We start from the raw sequence: 25,339 nt of genomic DNA on the forward strand, positions 1-25,339 counted from the left end.
AGCCGTGTCAGTGGTGCACGGCGAGTGCCCCAAGCCTGGCAGGGTAACCTAAAGGGAATGCAGCTGAATTGTGAGCCACTGCTATATAAAAGGGGGCGAGTCACTCTGCTCGTTCCTGCTGCCTTTCTGTCATTAGGGCTGCAGAAGCACCAACCAAACGCAGCTGGCACGCCTCTTCATTGCCTCTTATATAATATGGGGTTTCACAGGGCACTGATGTAGAAATAAAGTCAAACATTGTTGAGGCAGACTCGCATTACTTGTGGTGTGGCTGGTGCTCGCTTCGCTGTGGGGTGTAGGGCTGCTCTCACAAGGGTGGTCTGCGGCCCCGTTTGAGTGAAATTTGGAAGGTGTGCAGGATGGCTCCAAACAAGGCAGGGGATGAACTTGTTTTCTTTGTGAATGGTAAAAAGGTAAGGAAGATCCTAGCTTTCTGTCCAGCTTGCTCCTGGATTGTGGCTTGATTACTTACTTTTCTAGTTTTCTTTTTCCTCCTCTGAAGTTTTCTGATACGAACACAAATTCCATGGCTTTTAGATATCAAATTGTGAAGACTACATATTGCTTTGCTAAGTGGCTTTTTCTTTTCTTTGACTTTACCTTGTGAATTATTCTGAGAGTAACTCAATTACATAATGTTTCTTTTAGATTTGTTGGCAATAATTTACTACAGTTCTGAGGTAACTACTTATAAATAAGTGTGCACTGCTTAATACAGGCATTTCTACTAGAAATAATTTCAGTAATTACAACAGATCTGGAAAATTTAACTCAAATCTAAGCATCCATATAAAATTCGTATGTTCAATAAGTAATTCTGACATCTGGTTTTTGAAAGGGATTTAGAAAAATGGTTATTCCATTTCTATTTAAGAAGCTAGAAAACTCTTCAGAATCAAAGCCCTTTAACTGATACTGATTCCTGACAATAGCCTAAGAAGCGACTGTGTCTCACAGGAGGCTGGGGTGCTCATTGCACGTGAAGGACACATTTGAACAGTTTGTCCCAGAGCCCCCTTTCCTCACTTTGGACTTTGCCTGGCTATCAGTGCAGCCTTGCCTCTTCAAAAGCTTGTAACAAGTCAAAGCTGACTCTTTCTTTGACCAGTGGCTACCAAGTTAATTCTGTTTCTGAGCTCAGCTCAGAGCTAATATTGCCCCACCACCTTCCCCTTGCCTAGATACTTGAACAAGGAAACTTGAGCCAAAGCAGCTTCCTGCTGGGAAACCTGGGGAGAGGAGAGAGTTGCATATCCACCTGTGTTGAGCCAAGTGTTTGCAAACCTTCCCTGTGCTTAGGGGTAAACCATGCTGCACTAAGTTTGTGCTAGACAATTAATTTTTTAATCCCTTGAGGGATCATACAATACTCTCAGTTGGTTAAAAAGCTCTGTGCCATGCCTTACAGACTGGCACAGAATTACTATCCATTTTGCTTTTGTTGGTCTTTCATTCTGGTTTAATCAAGTGTAAATGTGGATGAGAGTGTGGCTACAATTAGGGGTTTTAGTTATGAATTTGGATCCCAAACTGGATTGGAATTAGAACTTTCCAAGGTCCTAGTGGATTTGATATCAGTGCTTTATTTTATTGAAGTATCAACAGTTTTCTGAAGAATGAAGTTTATCTAGTATGCAGTGAAAGTTAGTCATAGATCTGTTGAATGTAATACTGGTGTAGAGCCCAGGCTTGGTTCTGAGGTTTTACAGAGAAAGGTAACAACTGAAGCTTTGCTCACACAGATTAGCAGTGGTTCATATGGGTTAATTGACATATCAGCTGTTCATTGTTTCTGGAGGGAGATGAAAACTTGAAGGTCCAAGTTAATTGTAACTAGATAATTGCATCTGGTAATTGAAATCATGACACAGACTGGTCTGTGAATTTTATGTGATGAATTTTCTGCTATGGTGGGCACAGGTGGTGCACCATTAAGTTGTTGTCTTCTTGCTCTGTGAAGTTTTAGTGAGATTCCTCCTTTGTGAACCTCAGTTTGTAGAGGGTGAACTTGGAGCTCTTTGGATCTTGCAGTAGGAGGTTCCCACAAATGTGTTGGGCAATGCAGAACCTGATACAGCCGAGCATCCTGTCTTGTTTGGGTTTTTTTCTGGTGTGCCCTAATGAAAGAGAATTGTAGTGCTGGTGCCAGATAAGCTAAGGTTCAAAACCAATATGCCACTCATGGCAGGTATGAAGAGTTTATAAACAAATTCCTACATGCAGTTACAAGTGGTGCTTCAGCACTGGCTGGTGCTCAGGTATTACAAGAGCACAGCTCGGTGTAAACTGGTAGAAAAGTCCTTCTTCCTGGAGAAAACTTTTGGCTAACACATGAAAATGTCCATTAGTCAAAGCCCAGGGCTGGCCCTATGGGCCTCTCTTTTATGCACGTGGGGTGAGGCAGAGAAAGAGGAGCCTAGGCCCTGAAGGCCATCAGCAGAAAACAACCTGTTCATTTAGGATCTTCTGTCTGTCCTTGCTGTGTCCTGCAGATAATGAACCTGCTGTGAGTGACGCTGGCCTTGGTGCATTTCAGCAATTTTTATGGAACTGCTGTTTCTGTTTACAAAAGCCATCTCTCAGAGATGACTGTGTGCATGTGTAAAGGGGTTTATCACAGTGTGATCTTGGCAGCTTGGCTAAAAAGAACCACCAAGGGATGATTAATATTACCAACGGTACCAACTCATTTAAATGTCAAAGCTCTCTCAGCATCCTTTCCTACTGCCTCATGGATCAGGCAGTGCTAGTGAAGGAGCAGGTTTCACTTGCTCTACCTAGAGCCTCCAGTGGCTTTGTTTTTCTATTCCCTTTTTTGAGTGTGTTGCTAAAGTGGCTGAAGTTACAACCCCCCCACCAAATGCAGGTTTAAGAGAGAGAATTGAACTCGTAGGGCAATCTGATCTGTGGCAATTTGTTGGGACATTGCTGCACGTGAAAGGTTATGTGATGGAAAGAGTGGTGGGAAGTGCCTGGGCAATTCTGGAATAGCAGGTAGCAAGAGGGGAAGTGGAGAGGCAGGCATTAATATCTTCTCTCTGGTGACCAGTGGCAGGACCTGAGGAAACAGCATGAAGCTACATCAGGGGAGGTTTAGGTTGGATATTAGGAAAACATTTTTCACCCAGAGGGTGGCTGGGCACTGGAACAGGCTCCCCAGGGCAGTGGTTACAGCACCAGCCTGACAGAGTTCAGGAAATATTTGGACTTTCACACCATGCTTTCAGGCACATGGTGTGACCCTTGGGCTGTTCTGTGCAGGGCCAGGAGTTGAGCTTTGATGGTTTTAGTGGGTCCCTTCCAAGTCAGTATACTCTGTGATTCTAAGTTAGGATATGGCTCTATCCATCTGGGGCCCTGACTAAATATTCCAGTTGATTCACTGCAAAGAATGTGGCAGTGTGGCCAGTGGGAAAGGTTACTGCTGTGTGAATTCATGGCCGCTTGACCTTGCTAATGAGCTGCTGATATTCTGTCACTGTACAAAACCATGTGATAAGAGGTGGTTTGTAAGATAGGGACATGGACTGCAGCAAATTTTTCTCTCTTGCATTAGCCCAGTCTGCACTGTTGTCAAGAAAACGTCTCCTTGGAACAGCTGAGCATACTTCACATTCAGGACTTTTTATTTTAACCACCTGTTTCCTTCACTGGGCATAAAGCTTGACACACTACTAACTCAAAGTTATCTTAATAGTCTGCCTAGACTAGAATGCAAATCAGCATGCTCAATTGAAAGCAAATAGTGGCAATCTTTTTTCCCTCGGCTGACAAGTCTGTCTCATGCATATGTAGCATGTCATTTTAGTTTAAGCATGTGGAGTGAATATTTCTATTTCTATTCTGAATGCTGAGGGAGGATCTATGCTAGAAGCCACAGCAGACCTCTTACCTCTTCCAAAGTCTGTAGATGTTTGATTGCAGATGGGACCAGTAAAAGACAGGATTTTTTGAGCTTTGGGACCCTCTGGGTTCTACATAAACAGTGACTTACGAGCTTTCAGTGTGCTGGTTTAAAGCAGAACAAAATGTTCTCATGACCAATAGCAGATTTACATTGTGTGGTTATATTCAGTTTGTTCATCTGTGTTCTAATCCTTTTTCCTAGTAAATGCATTTGAAATCTTTCCTTGACTTCAGGAATAACACATTCACAGATTTTAAGGTCCTAGGGGACCTTTACATGCAACTGGTCTGACTTGCTGTGTGAGTCTGGTTAAAACCTTTCACTTTCTCTTCTTGCAACTTATTGAGTGACTGGGGACTAGTGATTGAATGGGAGCTTCTCCTTCAGGAAAGCATCTGCTTCTCATTTATAGGCCTCAACTGATGGAAAGCTTAGCATGTTGTTTGGTAAACTAGGAAAGTTTGTTTTCTCTTTCTTTCTGTTCCTCTATTTACCTCGTTCAGATACTGTTCCTTTAAATGGAAAAATCTCTAACTTTCTGGGAATAATAATTAAAATATGATGCTTATGTTGTAAGGACAATGTTATCTTAATTATTGAAAGGTGGGTAGAGAAGCCAGAAAACAAAATATTTATTGAGGTTGAAGTTTTGTACATGAAATTACAGGGAAGTGAGCTCAACATCTCTCTGGACAAGTCCATGGGCTCTAAAGGTGTAAAGTACTGCTCCAGAGCCTGTTCTGTATGGTACTTAACAGCACAAAGAACTGCAGGGCCAGGTTGGGCTCCCTGCTGAGGTGGATCTGAGTATTTAAGGATCAGTAGGCAAATAGACACGTAGTACAAACACAGCAGTACAGAGCAAATTTGTTGAGAGTCATTTGACTGTCTGTGCCATCCTAACATTTTCAACAATGTTTCTTTCTGCATTTGATTAATAATTAAGCTACCAAATGCAGTAAAATCCAGTTTTGAATCTCAAAATGTGGCTGTCAATCCAATATACCTGTAATATGACATTTGATTTAAAAAAAAAACCAAACAAACAAAATACCAAATACTAAAACCCAGTAACTTACCAAAAAGGAAACATTTCTTTAACTGCAGCATCTAAGTTGTCTGATCCTACAACCACAGAAGGCAACGGGTGGATTTCAGTTTCCTTCTGTACAAGGACACTGGAGGAGGTGAGCAAGAACTGTGATACTGAGCTGTGAATCATACTGTACTGGGCATCAGACAAGACATGTTATCCTCACCCACAGGGTTTTAAAATATTTTAAGAACAAATCACAGCAGGTGATTGCAACAAACCACTGGAGGAATGATAAGTTGGAGGACAAACCAGCATCAATGACAATGAGCAAGAGGCAAGAACAGCAAAAAATTCTTACTCTGTGCCCAGCAAGAGAGACTCATCAACAAGCATCCTCCCACCAGGGATCTGAAGTGAAGAGAAATGGCTTCTTGATCTCTGATGTGTGAGATTTGTGTTAATCCAGAATGTTCTCCAAATTCTTACCCATTATCTCCCTCTGATCCCTAGTCTCTGCCAGAACTGCAGATACACAGCTCCAGTGGAGTAGTTTGAAGTGACTGAAGTAGCAATCCCGGGCTGTTGGCTTGAAAAGAGTAAGGGTGTGCATTGTTTGGGATGTGGTGGGAGACACTTTCTGATTAAGTTGAGCAAAGCTTTGACTTTGGGACTTGACACATTTTTACTTTACTGAAAGTGCATGGAAATGAGTGGTTAAATGAAAAATGAAGGACTAGGCCTGTCTTTTATTTCCTACTTCCTAAAAAGAAGCCCGTGGGCCAAACTTTTAATTGCTTGGTTTGACTACATAGAAGAGCGCTTCTTGGACTCTTTCAAGAAAACCTCTTGAGACGTTTTCTTTGATATAAGCACAGAATAGTCTGAAGTTTTTTTCTCTTTGCCTGCCTATCTTGGAAGTTGCTTTGGAAGGGTTTACAGTGGCCATTGGCACAGACGCGAGGAAGAAACTCAGTGTGACAGTGACAGTGGGAATTGCTGGGAAAGGCTCTGTGCTTGTGGAATGGCTCTGAAAGGCCATTTGTCCACTCGCAGTCACAGGGATGTTTGGAATTTCCTACTCATGTCTGCCTGTTTGCCAAACTGCTGCAGAGGGATGTATGGGCTTACTCTGAACCAGATGGTCATGGAAGAGCCACTGCATGCTTTTATTTGTTTCTATGCATCCAGGAGGTGAGGGAACAGGGGCACTCTGCTCTGAATAGCAGCAATGAATGCTGCATGATCTACAGTATGACATTCCCAAACTAGAATGGACTCTTTTTTCCAGTAGATCATCCCCAGTGCAGGAATGAGATGTGCAAAAAGTGACCAGTTGGGTTTTGTAGCAGCAATTTTATCAGTTAGTTCTAACAAGGTGAACTCAAACAGGAAGTATGAACCTTGTCTTATTAAAATGCCCTAGGGTGTATCACCGTCTTCTGCAGCCATAGGGACAAGGAGAGAAGATCCAGCAGCAGGAATTGTGCAACCAGATTGATTTATTTAATTATTTTACAAATTCTTTTATAGACTTTTTTCTTCATAGTCTAATTGGACAAAGGATCAGCCACCCCTTGGGGTGATTGGCTAAAATCCTAAAACATCCATTGTCAAAATATTTTTCTACTATACCATAAACAAGACTTTTCAAGGCTGCAGGTGGCTTGGGTGTTTACATAACTCTGCTACCTCTTCTGTGAGAGAGAAAAGTCTCTCATGGACTTAGAAAATAGCAAGAAAATCCTTGCTAGCAGCATTTTTGTATCGATGTTGTCTCTTTAGAATAACCCTGTCACGTGTCAAGAGCATAAAACTGAAGCAGTACAGAGGTTATGAATGTTTCTTATCAATAAAAAAAAATTAAAAAATGCTTGTACAAATGACTCCTGTTTCAATTTGCCCTTCAAACTGGAAGTGATTAATTTAAATAAACTGTAACTATTGTACGAATAAGATCCAGGAACATGATTACATTCTGGCACACAGTGAATTTGGAAAAGTTTCTTGACACTTTATTAATAACAGAAGAAGGGGAAGACAAGCCCTGTGACCATTTGGAGGCAAGGGCAGAACTTTGGTTTCTGACCACTGAGCAGAGGTTGAAGTAAAATCTCTAATGGTTATTTTATGTCTAATGAATAACTACTCATTTTGTTGTTTACTAATAGGTGGGAGCTGCCTCAAAATGTGCAGCAAAGCTTTCTCCTTGCTTGGAATTTCATATTCCTGCATTTGGGATGGCTACTAATATAACACAGATTGATTTAATGGTGCAAGGAAAGGAGTAACTTCAAAGAGGATTGGTTCTTGCTGTGCGTCCTGCAGCACCCATGTTGTCACATTACAGTTTCCACTGTTGGGTATTTTTCTCTGCAAAGCCTGTTACTGATGCCCTTTCTGTCATTCTGTTTATCTGCTCATTTTCTCTGCCCCTTCTAATAGCAAGAAGAAAGGACAGAGTTCAGTTATTCAGGGGTTAGAAAAGATAAGACACCATTTGGGACATGTCAGGAACCCAAGATTTGCATACAAAACACAGTTTTTTCTCTGCTCACTACTAATTCTGTTTGCTATTTTTGGTGAAGGGTTGTTTTAGATTTGCCTCAGTGTGCCATGACTGCAAAACTCTGATGTATATAATCCATATACTTTCCTCTGACACAATAAATTCAAGGAAACATTGTGTCTGGATACATGACCAACGTTGCTGAAACTATCAGTGATTCTGCTCCCTGCCTTGGAAAGGAAGTTGCAGAAAGACCAAACTTTCCCCTTTCAACTCACTTATCTGTGTTGCAAAACATTTCATGTTTAACAATATCTTTTCCTTCTTGCAGGTGGTGGAAAAAGATGTGGACCCAGAAACGACCCTGCTAACTTATCTACGAAGAAAATGTATCCAGTGTCAGAAGAAACTGCAGAAGGCTTTAAATGCCTACAGCATTTCATAATTGTTTACTGTTCTGTCACTTGAGTACTGGGCAGAGTTTTTGCACAGAGTGTAAGAGGGAGTGCTTTGCATTGTCTGGTATTTCTTGCTGGCAAAGATTACAGCTGCTATTCCAGGCTTCAACGATAACAAATTTTAAATAATATACTTTAAATGATTTATTAACACTTCAGAGGAAAAAAATTTAATTTCTCAGAAACATAATATGATGGAAAGGAAGCAATAATGAGATGGCAATAAAACTGAAGGAAATTTAAGTTTGTTCCACACAAACCGTAAAGAATTTTCTGGCCAGAACATCACAGCCTCTTGAGATCCTGTTTGTATCATCCAATGATTTGGATGTTACTGGCTAGCTAATATCCCATAACTTGATAATTCTGTGCTGTTTATCAGATGGCCCAGGGAGGCAGGCTCAGGGGCAGGGGTTCCCCCCACGTACCTTGGGTCTGTTTGCATAAGCACATACAAGCAGTCACGTTTCACCCCTGTTTGAAACCGAGCAACAAGTGAGTCAGTACAGCTTCAGGAGCTGGGCAGCTATTACTGTGATGGCCAGGCTGGCTGTACCAGGTCTGCTTCCGTAGGTGGTGTCATTCCCTGTTTTCTGAGTTTTTGTCTGGCCACCTGGGTGTGTACATGTGCCAAACTGTTCACAGCTGTGCTGGTGTATCCCTACCATGCTGCTGCATTCCATTTGTCTGGGAGCTGAAGGAAGTGCAGGGATATGAATCACACTCCTCTTTGAGGTTTCCAGCAGAACTATCAACAGCCCTATTTACCTGAATATACCACAGATGGACAAAGGTCAAGAGGAAATGTAAGTGGCAGGACTCTTGTGCCCAGGTGTGCCTGTCTTACCACTCGAACTTTTATGTCTAAGCTTGTTGATATCTAATGCAAATAGCTTTGTAAAGAGAGAATCTGAGCTCTTCAAAACCTACTGATCTTCTACATGAGCATTCTGGTGAACTTTGTAGATGTCTGATTAGGGTCAGACAAATACTTTGAGAAACATGTTTTATTGGGGCAGGTTAGCACTGTCATCAAGGGAAACACTGGATGGCATAAGAAAGCTGTATTTCTGCTCAAGGTGGCACATGATTGTATGAAAAGCAAAGGTGCCTTTAAGGACATGATTTAATCGTGGGCTTGGCAGCGTTAGGTTTGCATTAAAGACACGGCTTAGTGGTGGACTTGGCAGCATTATGTTTATGGTTAGACTTGGTGATCTTAGAGGTCTTTTCCAACCTAAATGATTCTGTGATTTCTATGATTCTCTAGAAATGGTCAGTTCCACAACGTTTGCAGTGAAGTAGAGGATGAATTGAGTTCCCTGTGTCACAGTGCCTGTTGCTTTTCCAAAGGTGCTGTGATACAGGGAAAGGTACTTGTTGTCTCAACTCAGTGTGTCCATTGCCAATAAAATCAGCAGTTTTTAAATCCACCAAAAGTCTCTCAACATTGGCCAATCCTCTTTGCAGTACAGAATAGCGTCTAATTACCTTCTGATGAGTGAAGGAACCTAAGCAGAAGTGACTCAAGGAATTCTCTCCTGAACTTCCTTTGCAGAACATCTGATTTAACTCCTCGTTGTAAAGCGTGGCCATGAGCTCAGCAGTCTGTGGAGGAATCTGCTTAGGCCAGGCCATACGCTCTGTGAGCTACCAGGTGTCTGTGCAGTGGTTCTGTACATCTCCACCAGCTCTGGCTCTCAGTGTCTCTCTCCTATGGTTTTATGGGATCCAGGCTCCTGGGGAGTGTGCTTGGCTGGTTTTGTCCCCCGCAACTGGCAAGCCATCATAAATGGGGTGGCCAGGCCACGGCTTTTGAGATGCAGGTAGTTCGTGAGCAGTTCAAATGCAGCTCCCAGTCAGTGCTAAATTGTGGAACTTGTAGCCCTGAGTGACTGCCCTGCCTGGGAGCCTTCTGGGTGGTAGGAGTCACCAGGTGTAGGAAGAAGTCAAGCCCACCAGTGAAAGGTGCTGAAGGAGATGCCACTGCGTGGCTCAGGGATGTGGCTGCATGCCTGAACAACTCTTGCTCAGCAATTACCAGTGCTTTATCTCCCTTATATAATTTCCTTTTCTAAGTAATGGGAAGTGGGAACTGTCGGAGTTCAGGATATTTTTTTGTCTGTTTCTGAGAGTCTATTGTAGTGTGGGCTGTGTCCTTATGAGGATTTTGGGTGCTGATCTCAATACTCACATGTCAGCTTTTGAAACTTTGCTTATGTTAAATTATTAAGCAGAAGAAATGAGTGCTTTGTTTCCAGCAAGAACTTTTTGCTCAGCCTTGATTGATAACTTGAGCAGGTTTCTGTCAACACTTTTCGAGTTTTCCTTAATTCCTGTTCTCTCAGTGGGCCTGTGTGGAACCAAACTAGGCTGTGGAGAAGGTGGATGTGGTGCTTGCACTGTTATGATATCCAAGTATGATCCCTTTCGGAAGAAAATCCTGTATCCTTTGCAATCTGAACTCTGCAACTGAGAAATAAAATGGGGACAGATCCAGGTTCTTGACACACCAGACATGGTACTATTTAAAAAAAAAAGTTATATAATGAATGTTTCTGCCAGAACATAGTTTTTCACTTTCAGAACGTAAGCTCAGAAGGCTAAGATAAGAAAGTACTTTTCTTAGAGCATTGCACAATGCTGATAGGGAACTATTTCTTTGTGCCCTGCAATACCTGCACTGATTCTAATGTAACTTTTTCCTGTGAGAATCCAAATAATGATTCCTGTGATAAAATCATAAAATCTTCATTGTTATTGTATTGTGACAATCATCTGGTTTCTGTATGCCAGCAGATATTAACTTCTTTCTCTACTTGTATTGTAACCTTCAGAGTTATTTCCTGAGACAAAATTTCCTCCTGTTCTCACTTTAATTTATTGAAAGGGGGAGCAATGGAATCAAACAAAAACGGGAAGGGAGAGAGGATGAGACAGAGAGACAGGGCCCAGTTTATTTTTACTGTGGGGAATAGAAAGCGCTGAAATCTTTAATATATTTGGAATAATTCTTGGAGATGCTGTAACTCGGATCATCTAACTGAGTGGTTCTGCTCAACTACATGGCCATGAATAGGATATCTTTAGGGTCATTATTCTGTCTTGATAGAAATGAGATGAAATAGCTAGTTCTTATAAGAGTTTTGGGAACATTATTCTCTTTTACCTTCAGTCTAGACTTTTTCCCCATGTTTACCATCTAGAAACAGCTTTCTAGGTAAAAGGCTGAGAACTCCAGGTTCTTATGTAACTTTGCAAGTGTCCAGCTGTATAGCATCTTGGTATTTGTAGTCTGCCCCTATAAATTACCTATATGAGTTCTGTAGCTTAATGTGCAACAAGGATGTTTAAAGTTGTTATTTCTAGGTGAAAACCTATGCTGTATGCCCATTTCAAACTTCAAGTGAAGTTGATGAGAACTTCGGATGACCAGGTGCTATAGGATTTGGCTTGTAACTAACACTTGTATCACATCTATTTAAGTGCTCCTATTGTGTCCACTGCTGTAGCTTCCAAGTACTCTTCAGTGCTCCAGTTCCCTTTTCCCTTTGCTGAGCAGCACTGTCAGATGAAATGACCTTAATTTACTATTTTAGCCACCATACTGCCAATGCTTGTCTCTTCCCTGTCTGTGCCCTGCATCACGTAGCTGTAACTACTGTTGAAGGCATAGGAAACACAAAATCCAGGCTGCACCCGGCCCAGGTAAGCTATTAATACTGGTAACTTTCAAACCCTCTATGCACGTTTTCATATGTTAATTAAACCTGTCTCAGGGCACTGGGACCTCCACCATAATGCTAAATCCACGAGGCTGACTCTGAGCAGTCCGTACTTTCCGGAATGGCTAAGTGACAGAATCAAACTCCTGGGACAAGGCTGCAGCTCTGTTATGTGCCTAACAAGTTAACTGGTGCTATCCTGGCTGAATTGCCAGTGCTTTTGTTCTAGGGCTACATGGCTGTATGGGTCCACATCCTGGTCTGGGAAGGCTGATGTTGTGGGGAAAGCCAATATTATGACCTGGAGCTAGGAAATCTGAGATAGGTTTGGGCTCTCCTATGGCCTTCCACAAATGGCCTTGGTTTCTGATCTTGCATAGTTAGGTAGTACTCCCCACAGTAGTGAAGTTAGGTTTGGTTCAGCAACGTTTCTGGAGTCCCAAAATATTCTTGGTGAGAAAGAGTGATGGGAACATGAAGCCTTGCTCTTGTGGCCAGGTGTTACAATGCAGCCTTGCCTCTCTTTGTCAGAGACTCTGCTCCCTTAAGGTAAACTGTGATTCACCTCGGTTTGCCCAGTGGGTGGGACTTGTGCCAGTATCTGAGGAGTAAACAACAAAGTGAAAAATAAGTTACATGTGCATGACTGGATGGCAGCCAGTCTGACCTTCGTTTATTTGTCTTCTTTTCCCTCCCCCCGCCTGAAGATTCTGACAGCTAAGTTTTGAAATTCAAACTCAGGTCTAAGCAGGTAGCCCCAGCCTTCCTAGTATAGTAAATCTAAAGAACTCCTGATCTCGCTGGAGGTTTCTAGTGGCCTTCAATCACATTTTGATTTCAAAGCCTAGGTGCAAACTTTTCAGGCTGCTCTTTGTTTTGAAGTCTGTCTCACAGATTAATTGACCAACTCATCAAGGAACATCTGATGATAATCTTAGCTCCTCTCGTGAGATTGCTTTTAACAGAGATATTACAGAAACAAGCACAACAATGAGCTCACCTTGATATTATGGGCTAATGGCGGTTTTTACTTTCTCTCAGGAGAGAATAGCAAAAAGTCATGGATCCCAGTGTGGCTTTTGCACTCCAGGCATTGTCATGTCCATGTACACATTGCTTCGGAACAACCCCGAGCCCCACATGGAGGACATCGAAGATGCTTTCCAAGGTAAAACACACAGCCCTGCAGAGGTGCAACCTGTTCTGCTTTTATTACATCTGCTTCACCCAGTGGGATGGAGGTGCACCTTTATTTATTTAATGTATTTTGTTAAAAATAGCTGATTGTTGTTGAGGTTAAGAAGTAGCTTTTCCACTAGGAGACTGGTCAGGTGCAAGGGCAAGTGGCCTCAGTCTGGCATTAGGAACCCACTAATTTTAACAACAGAACAAAAGGTGGCCTGTCCCTAAGGGGCTTAAAAGAGTGTCCTTCTTTATTCATTGCTGTCACAAGAGCCTGCAGAGGTGACAGAGAACGTGTCGGTCAGGCAACCTCAAGTCAAGGACCAAGACAGCAACATACAATAATGGAGTGGGGCAGAATCCAGCTGTGTAAATCCTGTGAGAGGCTGCTGTTGTTGCTGAGGTTAGAGTCATTACTGTGCTTCCAGCAGTGAGCTGAGAGGAATGATGATGCAGGAGAAAGCAATCTCTGTGTAATTCAGGAGACAGACTAGTTGGTATACTGATAAGACTCACACAATTGAGATAAATGAATACTGAACAAGACAGATTGAATTTGTTCTAAATGAATTTCAATTTAAATTTCAACAAAAAGGGATGGTAGGCTTGTTGCAAGGTTCCTAATGAAATTTTCCTCCTCCCAGTTTTTTCATTAGCTGTATCAAGATTTGACAAGCTTTTGTGAGAAACAATAAAATGTTCTAAAAGAAGATAATTTTTTAGCCAAATGACACTAAATCCTTATCCTTTTGCTGTGGTAATGCAGGGAACTTGTGTCGGTGTACAGGCTACAGACCCATTCTGGAAGGATACAGGACTTTTGCTAAAGTAAGTGGCCTGTTTTAAAAAAACCTGGAAGGTTGGCTGTCTTTCTGTGTTACTGAAACACACCATGAGCTCAAATGGGGAGGAAGGAAATACATATGCTCCAACAACCCAGCTCCAGCTCTTGACCTCTTTGTATGCGATTCATGCATTAATAATTCAGAAAGACCAAATCCTTTACTCACTGCACTTGCTGGGAGACTTGAATAAAGTCCACCTGATGGTCACTTTTTGGATCACAGATAATCAGACTCTATAACTCTTTTCCATAAGTCTTGGAAAAACTCATCCTCTCTGCATAATACAGCTTGCAGCTGATCCCTGGCGTGGACAAAGTGTAAAGGTATGGTGCACAGTTAGGGACATGCTGTGGAGGAATCTGGTGAGGAATTTGCTTTCTTGAAAGATCAGTTGCAGAGCAGGAATAGCTCTGGAAAGAAGCTGAAGTCACTGTTGTACAGCTCTTGCCCAGAATTCTTCTGTTGCTTTGGGTGGGGTGTGAAGTTTTGCCTTAAATTTTCTCTAGTCCCTTTGTACCTGAAAGAGTGCTGGAGGCTGTGAAGAAGAGTAGATCATTATGTACTTCAGTGATTACCAACTACTCCTGGGTCTACACTGGTATTAAATATCAAAAGAAAAGAATTTACAATGATGCCCATTAATTTCATGTTATTATTTTATTATCCAGAATTGCAATCAATGAAAGAGAATACAAGCAGGTGTGAGATCCTTTGTAAATTGTTGATAGATCCAGTTAATAAAAGCCTACTTGGATTTCCAACAGGCTTTGCACAGTGTCTCACCAAAAACTTTTAAGGACCATATGGGCTAAGAGGGAAGATCTCTGTATGGATGAAAGATTGGTTAAAAGGCAGGAAATGGCAAATAGGAGAAAATGGTATATTTTTGCAGTGAAGGGAGGTCACTGCTGTGGAGTTCTGCTGGGACCTGTGGTGGGAAGCAAGGCTGTTGCAGCTATCCCTAAATGTGGTTGAAAAGAGTGTGACTAGGGATATGGGAAAATAAGCTAACAGATATCAAGTTAGTCTGGGTAGCGAAGGCAGGAATTAGCTTTGAGGAATTTCTGAAAGACTTTATGAACCTGAGAGACTGGAGAATAGAACTGGATACAAAATTCAGGGCAAATACATGCAAAGCAACTTATGGAGTGAAAGGCAGTCATTTCACATTTAAAATGTAGGCTGTGAACAGACAAATTTCCATGCAGGAAGATGATCTTGGAGGTCTGGGAGGCAGGTCCATGGAAACATCAGCTCAGTGCTCACTGGCGGTGAGAACAACATTTCAAAGGGTAGAGGACAAAACAGAAAACATTGCCATGGCTCTTCCTACACTTGAGTACTCTGTGGAGTTCTTCTCTCATCTCTAACAGGGTATAGCAGAATAGGAGAAGATTCAGAGAAATGGAACAAGGTTCACATCTGTGGCAATCTGACTTCCAGACAGGGGAGCACTGAGTGCACCTCAGCCTCAAAAAGAGATGCCAGGAGAGGAAGGGACTCTACATAGCACATACAGTGGTTTCTGTTGAGCTTTAGTAGAGATCAACAAAATTGTGATTAGCAGGTGGAATGTGAATAGGCAACTGCTATTTCCTGCTTCTCCCAGTAAAAGAGCATTTCAAGAAAGGAAACTAATAGGAGTCAGATTGAAAATGAAGGCAGATGATCTGCCTGGTGGTATTGTATGTGCTTGTCCCTTTCAGTCTTCTCTGGGTATCTCCTCACAGCTCCAGAGGTACTGGTTGAATGGTCAGAATAGCTCCAAACCAGAATAAGAGGTTTACCAGTAGAGTGGGCATAACCTTGTCATCACACTGCAGGATATTGCAAGAGAAACACCTACTTGCTTGGCACCTTTCATCTCCCACTTCTGCTTTGGATGTAATTAATGTGGGATCAATTTCTCTCAAAAGGGGATCAAGCCTACTTTGTTTCCTCGGAGTCTGCACTTTTTTTCTCAGTACAGTTTTTGTTCCCACAGGATGTGAATTGCTGTGGTAGTGTTGCCAATGGCACTGGATGCTGTCGTAGTGGGAGAGAAAATACCATGGTAAGCTGAATGTTAAAACCCATAACCTCGATTTTTAATACAGCATTGGAGCTTTGATGTATTAGCCACCTCTCTGGCTCTGCTGTGGTGCAGACATTCAGAACTCTCTGAGCTGTTTTCAGTGTCTGTCTCTTGGAAAATGCTGGTTCTGTGTACGTCCTGTTTAGCATGGATGGCCATCATGAGATGGGTTTTAAAACAGTGACGTTCCTTCTGAGTCTGCAAGGTGCAACCCTCCCGTGAAATAGCACGGTGACAGCTGTAAGCAGTGTGTTACCAGCTTCTGGTGCATTGAAGTGATGCATCTGTCTGTGAAAACAGATCTGAATTTCCCACTATGATCTTCCCCAAACTTTGCTGTCCAATGGTGAAGTAATTTCCTCTCTGTTCCAAAACTGTACGTTTGGAACCTTTTGGAATACCTGGAGGGGAAAAAAGTTAATCACATTGTATGTACCAGTCTAGGTAAAAAACAAATGAAGGAATGGAAAGAAGAAATTGGTGCATAAGGTAGTGCGAATATAAAATGAATTTAGGAAACACAGAATATAATGAAATCCATTACCAGAAATTTCCAGGAAATTTCTGTGGATTCTTTTTTAGGAAGCATCTAGTGTTGCATGGAATATTCCAGCAATTCAGACTGCTTGGAGTCCTTTCATTCAAGCAGTTTATTAATGAAAAAGAGGACTGCAAATTTATGAAGTTCAGGGATTGATAAAAGGGAAGGTTTATATTCTGTGAAAGTTGCAATGTTCTGACTTTGTTTAGAAAAGCTGAAGTGTGCTTGTTCCTTCTTCAGAATGGGGGCTGCTGTGGAGGAAAAGCCAATGGTCCAGGCTGCTGCATGAATGGAAAAGAAGACAGTGTGGTAAGGTGCCTCTCAACTATTAGATTTTTCTTTATTTCTGATGTTTTAAAGTCTTAGATCTGACTTCTTGTATGCCCAAGCCCAGTGCTTTTATTTTAGCAATATTTATGCAAAGCAGTTTAGACTAGTTTATATTTTATGGTCAGAAGAGCATACATCAGAAAAGGTATCTTTGACATAATTTAACATGCCACTGTGAAAGGAATCTCACTTTTGATTGACAAAAACATATTAGTGTGTTCAGGGTTGAGGCTTCTGACAAGCAGGGGAATCAGAAAAATATGACTGAAGAACCTTACATGCTGAATCAGGTGGCATCATTTTGCTGTGTTTGCCATGTTTTGCTCTATGAAATAGTAACAGGGATTTGAGTAGAAAGAGGAATGAGTTATGGTTGTATGTGGAGAGCTTTCTCCTCAGTCACCAGCCATTTGCATTTTCTCTGTCACAGACAATGACATCCTCCAGCCTGTTCAATTCTTCTGAGTTCCAGCCACTGGATCCCACACAGGAGCCAATCTTCCCACCAGAGTTAATGGTAAGTTCATTCAAAAAGAAATAGCAGTGATTTGTTTGCTTTGTTGTTCTGTACAAGGTTTGAGTGACTCTGTCCTGAGGAAATGACAGGGCAAAAATGGCTGCTAATAAAAGAAAATGCATGGGCATGAACCCTTCCCTGTTTTATAAAACAAAAGGTGTTTCAGCCAGGGTGGTTTAAAAGAAATATGCAGGCCAGGTGCCTGCTCCAGCTGTCTGGCTTTCCTCTCTGGTTCTCACCATATGTGCCTCTGCTCTTGGGTTGCCTTCCTTTCCAGTCACTGCCTGTCTGGGGGTGGAACAGTTGCTAAAATCCAAATGTCAATTTACTAGGTCAGATGGGAACTTCTACATCAAATATGGATATATCTGAGCTTGTCTCCCTGTGTTCCCTTTATAGTGTAGGAAGAGAAGTAGGAACTACAGGATGTAGCTGAATACATGTCCCAAATAGTTGACTTTTCAAAACACTTCTCTCACCATAGCAGGAGTGAAAGTTGGTCGGCTCACAGTGACATTAAAAGTTAGATGAGATTAGTTTCTCTCCATGTGTCATTCCTGTCTTTGCTGGGGATCCTTCCCCCTAAGCAATGTGTCCCAGCGAGGAATCTAATCCAGCACATGATGCATTTACAGCTTCCTTCACACTTAACAACAACTGAAATTCAGTCATTAGTTCTGCTGCTGTATCCAGCTCAAATGTGTCATGAGCTTCAGCATGAGTAGGTTCTCTTAGACCATAGCATGAGATATATTCAGCTTGAGATAGGGCTCCTCTGTTTCTTCTCCAAGATGTTCTCCTGCCCAAGGGTTGATCTCACATTTTCTTCAGTCACGGGATGAAGTAGTTAAAAAGGGAATCAGAACCTGGCCTACCAGGTATTCATCAGTGCTAAAGGCTGACATTTTTGGATTGAGATGAGAATGGAAAACCCATTGAAGCAACTGAAGCCATGGGCATCAGCCAGAACCTTGGTCAGATGGATCCTGCTGGCACAGATCTTGCTAGGGAGATGTGACAGCAGGATGCACCTGGCAGTATCAGGAAGGGAGAACTTTTGTCAGCGTGAAAGACTTTCATCACTGCTAGCAGAAGGATGGGGAATGGCAAACTGCCCACAAGTGTGGATATCCCAGCCTCCCTATCAGTAACTCAGCTGAGATGGAGCCCAGTGTGGCACAGGCATGGGCAGCATGTGAGCAGGGATTCTTGGCTCCATGTAGAGGCTGAGCTCTATCTGAATTCCCTTCTACAGACTCAGAGTAACAAACAGCAGAAGCAGATGTGTTTCAAAGGCGAGCGTGTGATGTGGATCCAGCCCACAACTCTCAATGAACTGGTGTCTCTCAAATCCCAGTACCCCAATGCCAAACTCGTTGTGGGGAACACAGAAGTGGGTAAGAGAAAGAGCTGATGCTTATTATGAACAGTTGGAAAACCTTCCATTAAGTATTTTGTGAGAACAGTGCAAATGTAAACTTCTTTCATGTCATTGCTGTTAAAAAGCTCTTTATTTTTCAGGTTGCATGTAGGAACAGATTTTCTTCTCAGGTAGATTAATCTCACAGTGAATGTTTTTCCTCATTCTTTGCTGTGTCAGGTGTAAAAAAGGCTAATCCAGATCCCTGAGCCTTTGTGCTATTTTGTGGAATTTTGAGAAAAGGGGAGGGACACAGCATAAAATATCCCCATAATCAATTGAATTCAGCTGTGAAAGCTGCATTTTGAAGGACTTTTCAGTGAGCAAACTCTCAAGACTTGAAATCTTACTGTTTTCTCACACTAAATAGATAGTCCTGCAAACATAAGTGCTGAGGAGGAAAGTTCAGACATATTTAGTAATTCTGTTGTCCTGAGCAATTAGTTCATGAAATAATTCCTAAGTGTTGTAGAGTTCATTGTATTAATTTTTCTTTCCTGAAGATGTTATGTACAAGAGTAGCCGTACTATACAAGTACCAAACAGCATCTTTTCCTTAAGGTATCGAGATGAGGTTAAAGAACCTGCTGTATCCAGTGATAATAGCACCAGCATGGATCCCTGAAATGAATGCTGTTCAGCACACGGAAACAGGTGAGCAAAAAAGAGGCAGAACACCTGCGAGGTGAGTGGGGACTCCATGGAATAATAAAGAGGGTGTGAAGGAAAATCCCCAGACTAAAGATTGCTTTCTGCATGCATTATAACTTTCCCATGCAGGAAATCCAGTGAGTGACATGTAAAAAAGGTGAGCTGGGGATGTTTAGCCTGGAGAAATGGAGGCTCAGGGGTGGCCTTATCACTCTCTACAACTGCCTGAAAGGAGGTTGTAGGAAGGTGGGGGTCAATCACTTCTCCCAGGTAACCAGTTACAGGACAAGAGGAAATGGCCTCAAGCTGTGCCAGGGGATGTTCAGACTGACATCAAGAAGAATTTCTTCACTGAAAGCATGGTTTAGGATTGGAATGGGCTGCCCATGGAGGCAGTGGAGTCACCAACCCTGGAAGTGTTCGAGAAATGACTGGATGTGGCTTTTAGTGCTATGGTTTAGCTGATGTGGTGGTGTTCAGCAGAGGCTGGACTCAGTGATCTTGGAGGTCTTTTCCAACCTTAACAATTCTGTGATTCCATTTCCTTTAGCTTTGTGATGGAAAGGGGTCAACCTTACAAATAGAAGTACCTAGGAGAGTGTAGGCCCAATGTCTGGTATGGTTTTTAAAGTGTGGAAACTGAAAAGGAGTTGGAGTTTGCTTCCCAAAGGACAAACTAATACCTATAGGAGGCCAATATTGTTAATAATACACTGATGCAAAAGGGTGATGGGTTACTGTCATGTGGGAGACAGCATCAGCATGAGCTGTGGCTTAAAGGTGAATTTTGTTCAGAGGATGTGATGTTTACAGGCAGTGCATTCTAAATAGTCTGATATAACAGAAGGTCGAGTTAAACTCAGTGGCATCTAGGCTTTGCAGACACAGTTGTAACCATCCTTCTGTACCTCAACATTTTGGAGAACAACAATTCTTTTCCTTTGTTTGTTTACAGGGGTCACCTTCGGCGCTGCCTGTACCCTGAAGTCAGTAGAGGAGGTGATGAGAAAAGCGGTGGCAGACCTTCCTCCATACAAAACAGAGGTCTTCCAGGCTGTCCTGGAGCAGCTGCGGTGGTTTGCAGGGCCACAGATCAGGAATGTTGCTGTAAGTGACTCGGGAGCCCCAGGGGCTGTAGTTGAAAGCTCAGTCTGAGGAGCTGCCCTGCCTCGTGCAGTGCTGGTGTGCCCTGTGTTTCTCACACGAGAACATTTGCAAACCTTGGGAAAGAAACCAGCACACAAAAATCAACACCAGAAACTGGTGGGGTCTCAGCTGGTGCCTGTGCTGCACTGATGTCACACATCCAGCAAGCAAGGGAAACATGGCAGTTGACCAGGTCTTCCATTGCTGTTATCACCAAGTGGGGGAAGCTGTAGTGAGATTTGACTAATTTAACAAAAAAGGTATTTAGAGTGCTGGACAAACTTCAAAGAAGCAGATGTGTGTATTATTGCCATGACAGCCAGGGCAGTCATAGTGTTAATGGATCAGATCTGGCAAATTTTCCTCTAGTTTTAAAGGGGAAGGTGTGTTCAAACTCCGTGTACTCTAAGAAAAAAATATCAAACAAGCAGTTAAATCAATCTACCAAACAAGAACTTTAGTTCCATGAGACATTGTGCCATACATCTGTATTGGAGCCAAAAACCTTGGGTTCCTGACTGGTACTGAAAAGACCCTTTATACTATCATGGATATTCCCTTAATGGCAGCTACAGTCATTGAATTTTGGTATGGTTGTGCGTAAAAGGTTAGAGCATAAGATAGTCTTGATGCATTAACCAAACACTGTTCTAAATCTGTTTCAGGCAAATGTTAATATTGTCTGAGACAGCAACTGATTTTGTGGGCTTTAGGTTTTCCCAATTAATTAAAGGCCAAAAATTGCTTAGATTTTTAATATTTATCTGGTGCATTATTTTCACTCTAGGCTATTGGTGGGAACATAATGACAGCAAGCCCAATTTCTGACTTAAATCCTGTGTTAATGGCAAGTGGAAGCAAACTTACTTTGATATCAAAAGGTAAGCTACATTTCCCTGTGGCACTGAGGGGAGTGGGATAGTCAGAGTCCTCTGCCATGGGTTGTTAGGTCAGGCCAGAACTTGAAAGTGGAAATTAACATTATTAGTCTGAGTCTTCGGTGTTTTTACCCTTTTTGAGGCTAAAGTCCTAAAGCTAGGTCAAAGGTTGGCTTGCTAAAGAGTTTTGAACTTCTTTGCCAGATTGAATATCTGGTACTGCCTATGTACTTACAGATATGTCCTTGTGAAGAGCTGGTTGAAGATGTGTATTAATGAAAAAGAATAGGCATGAAATAGGCATGTCACTATTGTACTTTAATCCTTCTGGTTTGTTCAGATAAAGACTGAAGCTTATTATGTTTATCTATGAAGAAAGCCAAGCATCTTAGTTGTTATTTATTCTTAGGAATAATTTTTTAAAATAGGATCCTTGAAGTAAGTGGACCATCTGATCACTGAACTGAGTGCTGGTTTGTGTGTAGGCCATGGAAAGGAGAAAAAGGGCAATTTCATTGGACTGTTGGAAACTGGCTCACCTGGAAGTTCAGATTTAATCAAATAAAGAAGGAAGGAGGTCTCTTTAATCAGTTCCTGTGCAGAGAAAATGTAATCTATAGGCAGAGGCTGCCATAGATTCCATAAATACCAAAGTAAATCTGAGAAGTTCTTCCTGATTTGGTGAAAAAGGAAAATTTGTGGAAAAATGAAATCAGATATCATATGAGGAGTGATTTGTGTAGGTTGAAGGCTTTTTCACACATATTTTCACACATATTATTGCCATTCTTCATTTATTCACCATTGATGTCTCTTTGCTCTATAGAGGGCAAAAGGACTGTCACGATGGATGAGAAGTTTTTCACCGGGTACAGAAAGACAATAGTTAAGCCTGAAGAAATACTTCTCTCTGTTGAAATACCCTACAGCAGGAAGGTAAGCTTGTAAGAAAAAAACTTCACTGTCTGTGGAGCTAAAATGCTGTTATTTGAGTGTTGTTTTCAAAGTTAGGCACCTTTTTCCTGACTGACCTCCAAATGCTTATGTAGTCCCAAGTGGACCAGGAAGCAAGTGAATTATTTGGAGAAAATCTAGCAGCATGCTATTTTTGACAAGCAAGGAGAGCAGGGCTCTATGATAAAGTATGGCAAGCCCAAGAATTTTTCTAGTGCAAGAAAGACAAATTTCACTTTATTATCTGAAGCTTTTTGAGCACATTTGGTAATGATGAAAAGTGTCAAAGTGATGTTCCCAGAGGTAGAAGTTCAGAAGAAGTAGCACAGAAAAGATTTTAGCAGTCCCTGATGTAGAGTGATGTTAATGTGCCAAAGATCCCTGCTTAATTTCTGTGAGCTGAAACAGGAAAAGAAATGGGGAGAAGTCCATATGGGTAAAAGGGAAGCTCAGTTTCTGCATTTTGTCTTGCAAGATATAAACCACAGGGACTGACAATTAGGGCGTGCAGCTTCAAATGAGGCTGCAAAACCTGCTTCGAACAGAGCAATGAGTGCTGCTCTGCTGTAGCAGCATAAACCATAACAGAGTGTCTAAGAAGTAAAACCCTTCTTTTTCCTTTAAGGCTGAGAACATCAGACTGTAATTTTATGCTTGTGAAGGTATTTACCTTCTTAGGGCTCGTGGCCCCAAGTCATAAGATGCAAGGATTTGCAGTATAGCGACACATTTTCTTTATAAATGGAAAACACAGATTTACCTGAAATACAATTTTATTATGGGACAGAACTAATAAATGCCTTGTCTATCCTCTCAAATTTTTCTATTTAACTACTAAGGGAAAAAATTATTTTATTTAGGGTGGTTTTCCATCTATTTCTGAGTGATCCTTCTTTGGTCTTGTGATAAAAGCATCGCTTTTTGCCAAAATGAGAAACACACTTGAGGCTGCCAATGGAAAACACCGTATTTCTCCATCCATGTGACAGTCACATGGCAATTTCACAGACCAAACAAATGCTTACAAGCAGGGGCAGTGGCTTCAGCCCTAGGTTATATGCAGCTCATTGATCTGAAAAACTGAAACAACTTTTGAACTCTCAACTTCATGGTTTCTTGGCTGATCTTTGCTCACAAGTAGGAAGGCTGAAGTTCTTCAGGGCAGGTCTGAAGGTGCTGGCATGTGGCAGGCAAAGTTTTCTGCAACTGTGATTTCCTCATGAATGGAAGCAGGGCTGTGTCAGCACACAGCTAGATAGAATTATTTGGTTTATCTTTGTTTGAAACTGATGTTATGCCTTGCATTCATGTAACTTGTCACACCAAGGGTAAGACTGGCCGAACAACAGAAAGAATTAACATGCTCTGCTTTTTACCAAGAGACCCAGGTAGGCATGGCAGCTGATGGGATGGTTCACTTACATACACTCCTAGTGAGGAAAGGTTGTGAGTGCCTTTCCTCCCACAGAACTCTGAATCAAGAAAATTAAGGTGTCTTGTGAGGAGAGAAGGCAAATATTGTCATCTTGTTGCAATCATGTTATTGGAAATCTCTTGATTACACAGTAAGAGAGGAGGCTGCTTTTTCTCCTCTTTGAAAGCTAATTGTTTTAACAAGCAGAGTGGCAGAATGTCCTCACTGGAAGGATGCTATTGATGCTCCTCTGCTATTGTCTGCTGAGTAATTATTTGAATTTAGGAAATGAAGCACACCCTTCAGTTATATCTGCAGTAACGAGGCCTTGATGCACAAAAGGGGCCTCTTGTGAAACTGTTCTCATTGTCAACAGAAGAGAAATTGTTCTATCCAATAATGAAAGAATTGCTGTCCACTTCAGATTAGAAGCAATTAATGGAGCAGACTGCTGTGCTGTGTGGAGTCACTTGGCTGAGCTATTAGAGAAGAAACTTGTCAGAAAACTCTCCAGAAGGGCAGTGCAAAGACATCAGATCTGAATCCTCTCTTAGTCTGCAGGGTGCCTGAACAGCAATTTGTCCTAACCTGCAGTACAGGCAAGAGGACTGACCATGCTGTGACTCCAGGGTGACGCTGTTACACGTGTGTCCTGGTAGAGTGTTAATCTCATATTTACTGCCACTCTTCATAGGAGAGCTGCTGAGTTTTGTGTGCTGTAGTTGCTGGTGCATTTACAAGAATTTCCTCTCTCTGTGGAGACCAGGATAGTAACTGAGAATTCTATTTGCAGTTAACAGATTGAATTTTTCTGTTTTTATTAATTAGTCTGGTCTACTCTAGAACTGAGTGATATTTGTGATTATTGATTTCAGTTCTTGCAGATTTCAAAGAATTCTGAAGGGAAGGGGTTTAGGATATGGGTTTTACTGATGAGACTTCCAGCTTAGCAGCCTGGGAAGAAGAAAAACTTGCTGAGAAACTGTAATTTTGTTTATGTACAAACAATCTGTCTTGGTTCTTCCTCTTGAGATATGGAAAAATGTGACAGGTATGAGCAGATCTCTGTCAAAGCTTCTTTCCCCCCCAGTCCTAGGTTGGCTAATAACTGATACTGAACTGATACATTAGAATTAATCATTGAATTATGTGAAAATAAACAGAGCTGACTCAACAAACATGTCCTGCTTTGCCCTGCACAGTGAATCAACCAGATACTGTTCCCTGGAATAGCTCGTTCATGTAGAGATAGGTTAACAGCTTGTCCACATTTATACTCCAAAGCATGCCAAGGTAGAGAATAAAGAAATATTTTCCTGTCTTCCAGGGCGAATATTTGTCAGCTTTCAAGCAGGCTTCCCGTCGTGAGGATGACATTGCTATTGTGACCTGTGGGATGAGAGTCCTGTTCCAAGATGGCACAAGCCGAGTGGAGGAGATAAAACTAAGCTATGGAGGAATGGCTCCTACCACTGTCCTGGCTCTAAAAACTTGCAAGGAACTCACTGGCAGGTAGGAGTTTTTCTGTGATAAAAAGACTGTCTAATGGAACTGTGCTGATTTTTACAGGAGCATTTTAAATATCTAAAATATCCTAAATCCTCTTTAAAAGTTAAAGGAGAAAGGGGAAGAAGTATAGTTATGCTTCTGCAGCAGTGTGTTTTGTGTAATGCTTTGCTTCCTCCAGTATTCCTTACCCTCAAAGATCCATGTCATTCTCTCATTCAGAGAGCCATTTTCTTGCCAATTGTCTCA

General features: G+C 41.8%; 1 protein-coding gene across 1 annotated transcript in view; it reads left to right on the forward strand.

Annotated features, from left to right (window-relative positions):
* Window positions 1-359: 359 nt before the first annotated feature.
* Window positions 360-25,339, forward strand: part of XDH (xanthine dehydrogenase) — a gene marked incomplete at both ends in the record, with an annotated part of 47,503 nt that continues 22,523 nt past the window's right edge. Inside the window, 14 exons of the mRNA XM_082302014.1 lie at window positions 360-413; window positions 7,781-7,838; window positions 10,256-10,352; window positions 11,507-11,615; window positions 12,674-12,800; window positions 13,581-13,642; window positions 16,515-16,583; window positions 17,035-17,121; window positions 18,377-18,518; window positions 19,103-19,195; window positions 20,148-20,299; window positions 21,126-21,219; window positions 22,043-22,152; window positions 24,912-25,096. Coding sequence (XP_082158140.1) covers window positions 360-413; window positions 7,781-7,838; window positions 10,256-10,352; window positions 11,507-11,615; window positions 12,674-12,800; window positions 13,581-13,642; window positions 16,515-16,583; window positions 17,035-17,121; window positions 18,377-18,518; window positions 19,103-19,195; window positions 20,148-20,299; window positions 21,126-21,219; window positions 22,043-22,152; window positions 24,912-25,096 — 1,439 coding nt within the window. The remainder of the gene's footprint in view (window positions 414-7,780; window positions 7,839-10,255; window positions 10,353-11,506; window positions 11,616-12,673; window positions 12,801-13,580; window positions 13,643-16,514; window positions 16,584-17,034; window positions 17,122-18,376; window positions 18,519-19,102; window positions 19,196-20,147; window positions 20,300-21,125; window positions 21,220-22,042; window positions 22,153-24,911; window positions 25,097-25,339) is intronic.

This window comes from Coloeus monedula, assembly GCF_965178545.1.
Source record: "Coloeus monedula genome assembly, chromosome: 2".
In the NCBI taxonomy this organism is placed as follows: Eukaryota; Metazoa; Chordata; class Aves; order Passeriformes; family Corvidae; genus Coloeus; species Coloeus monedula.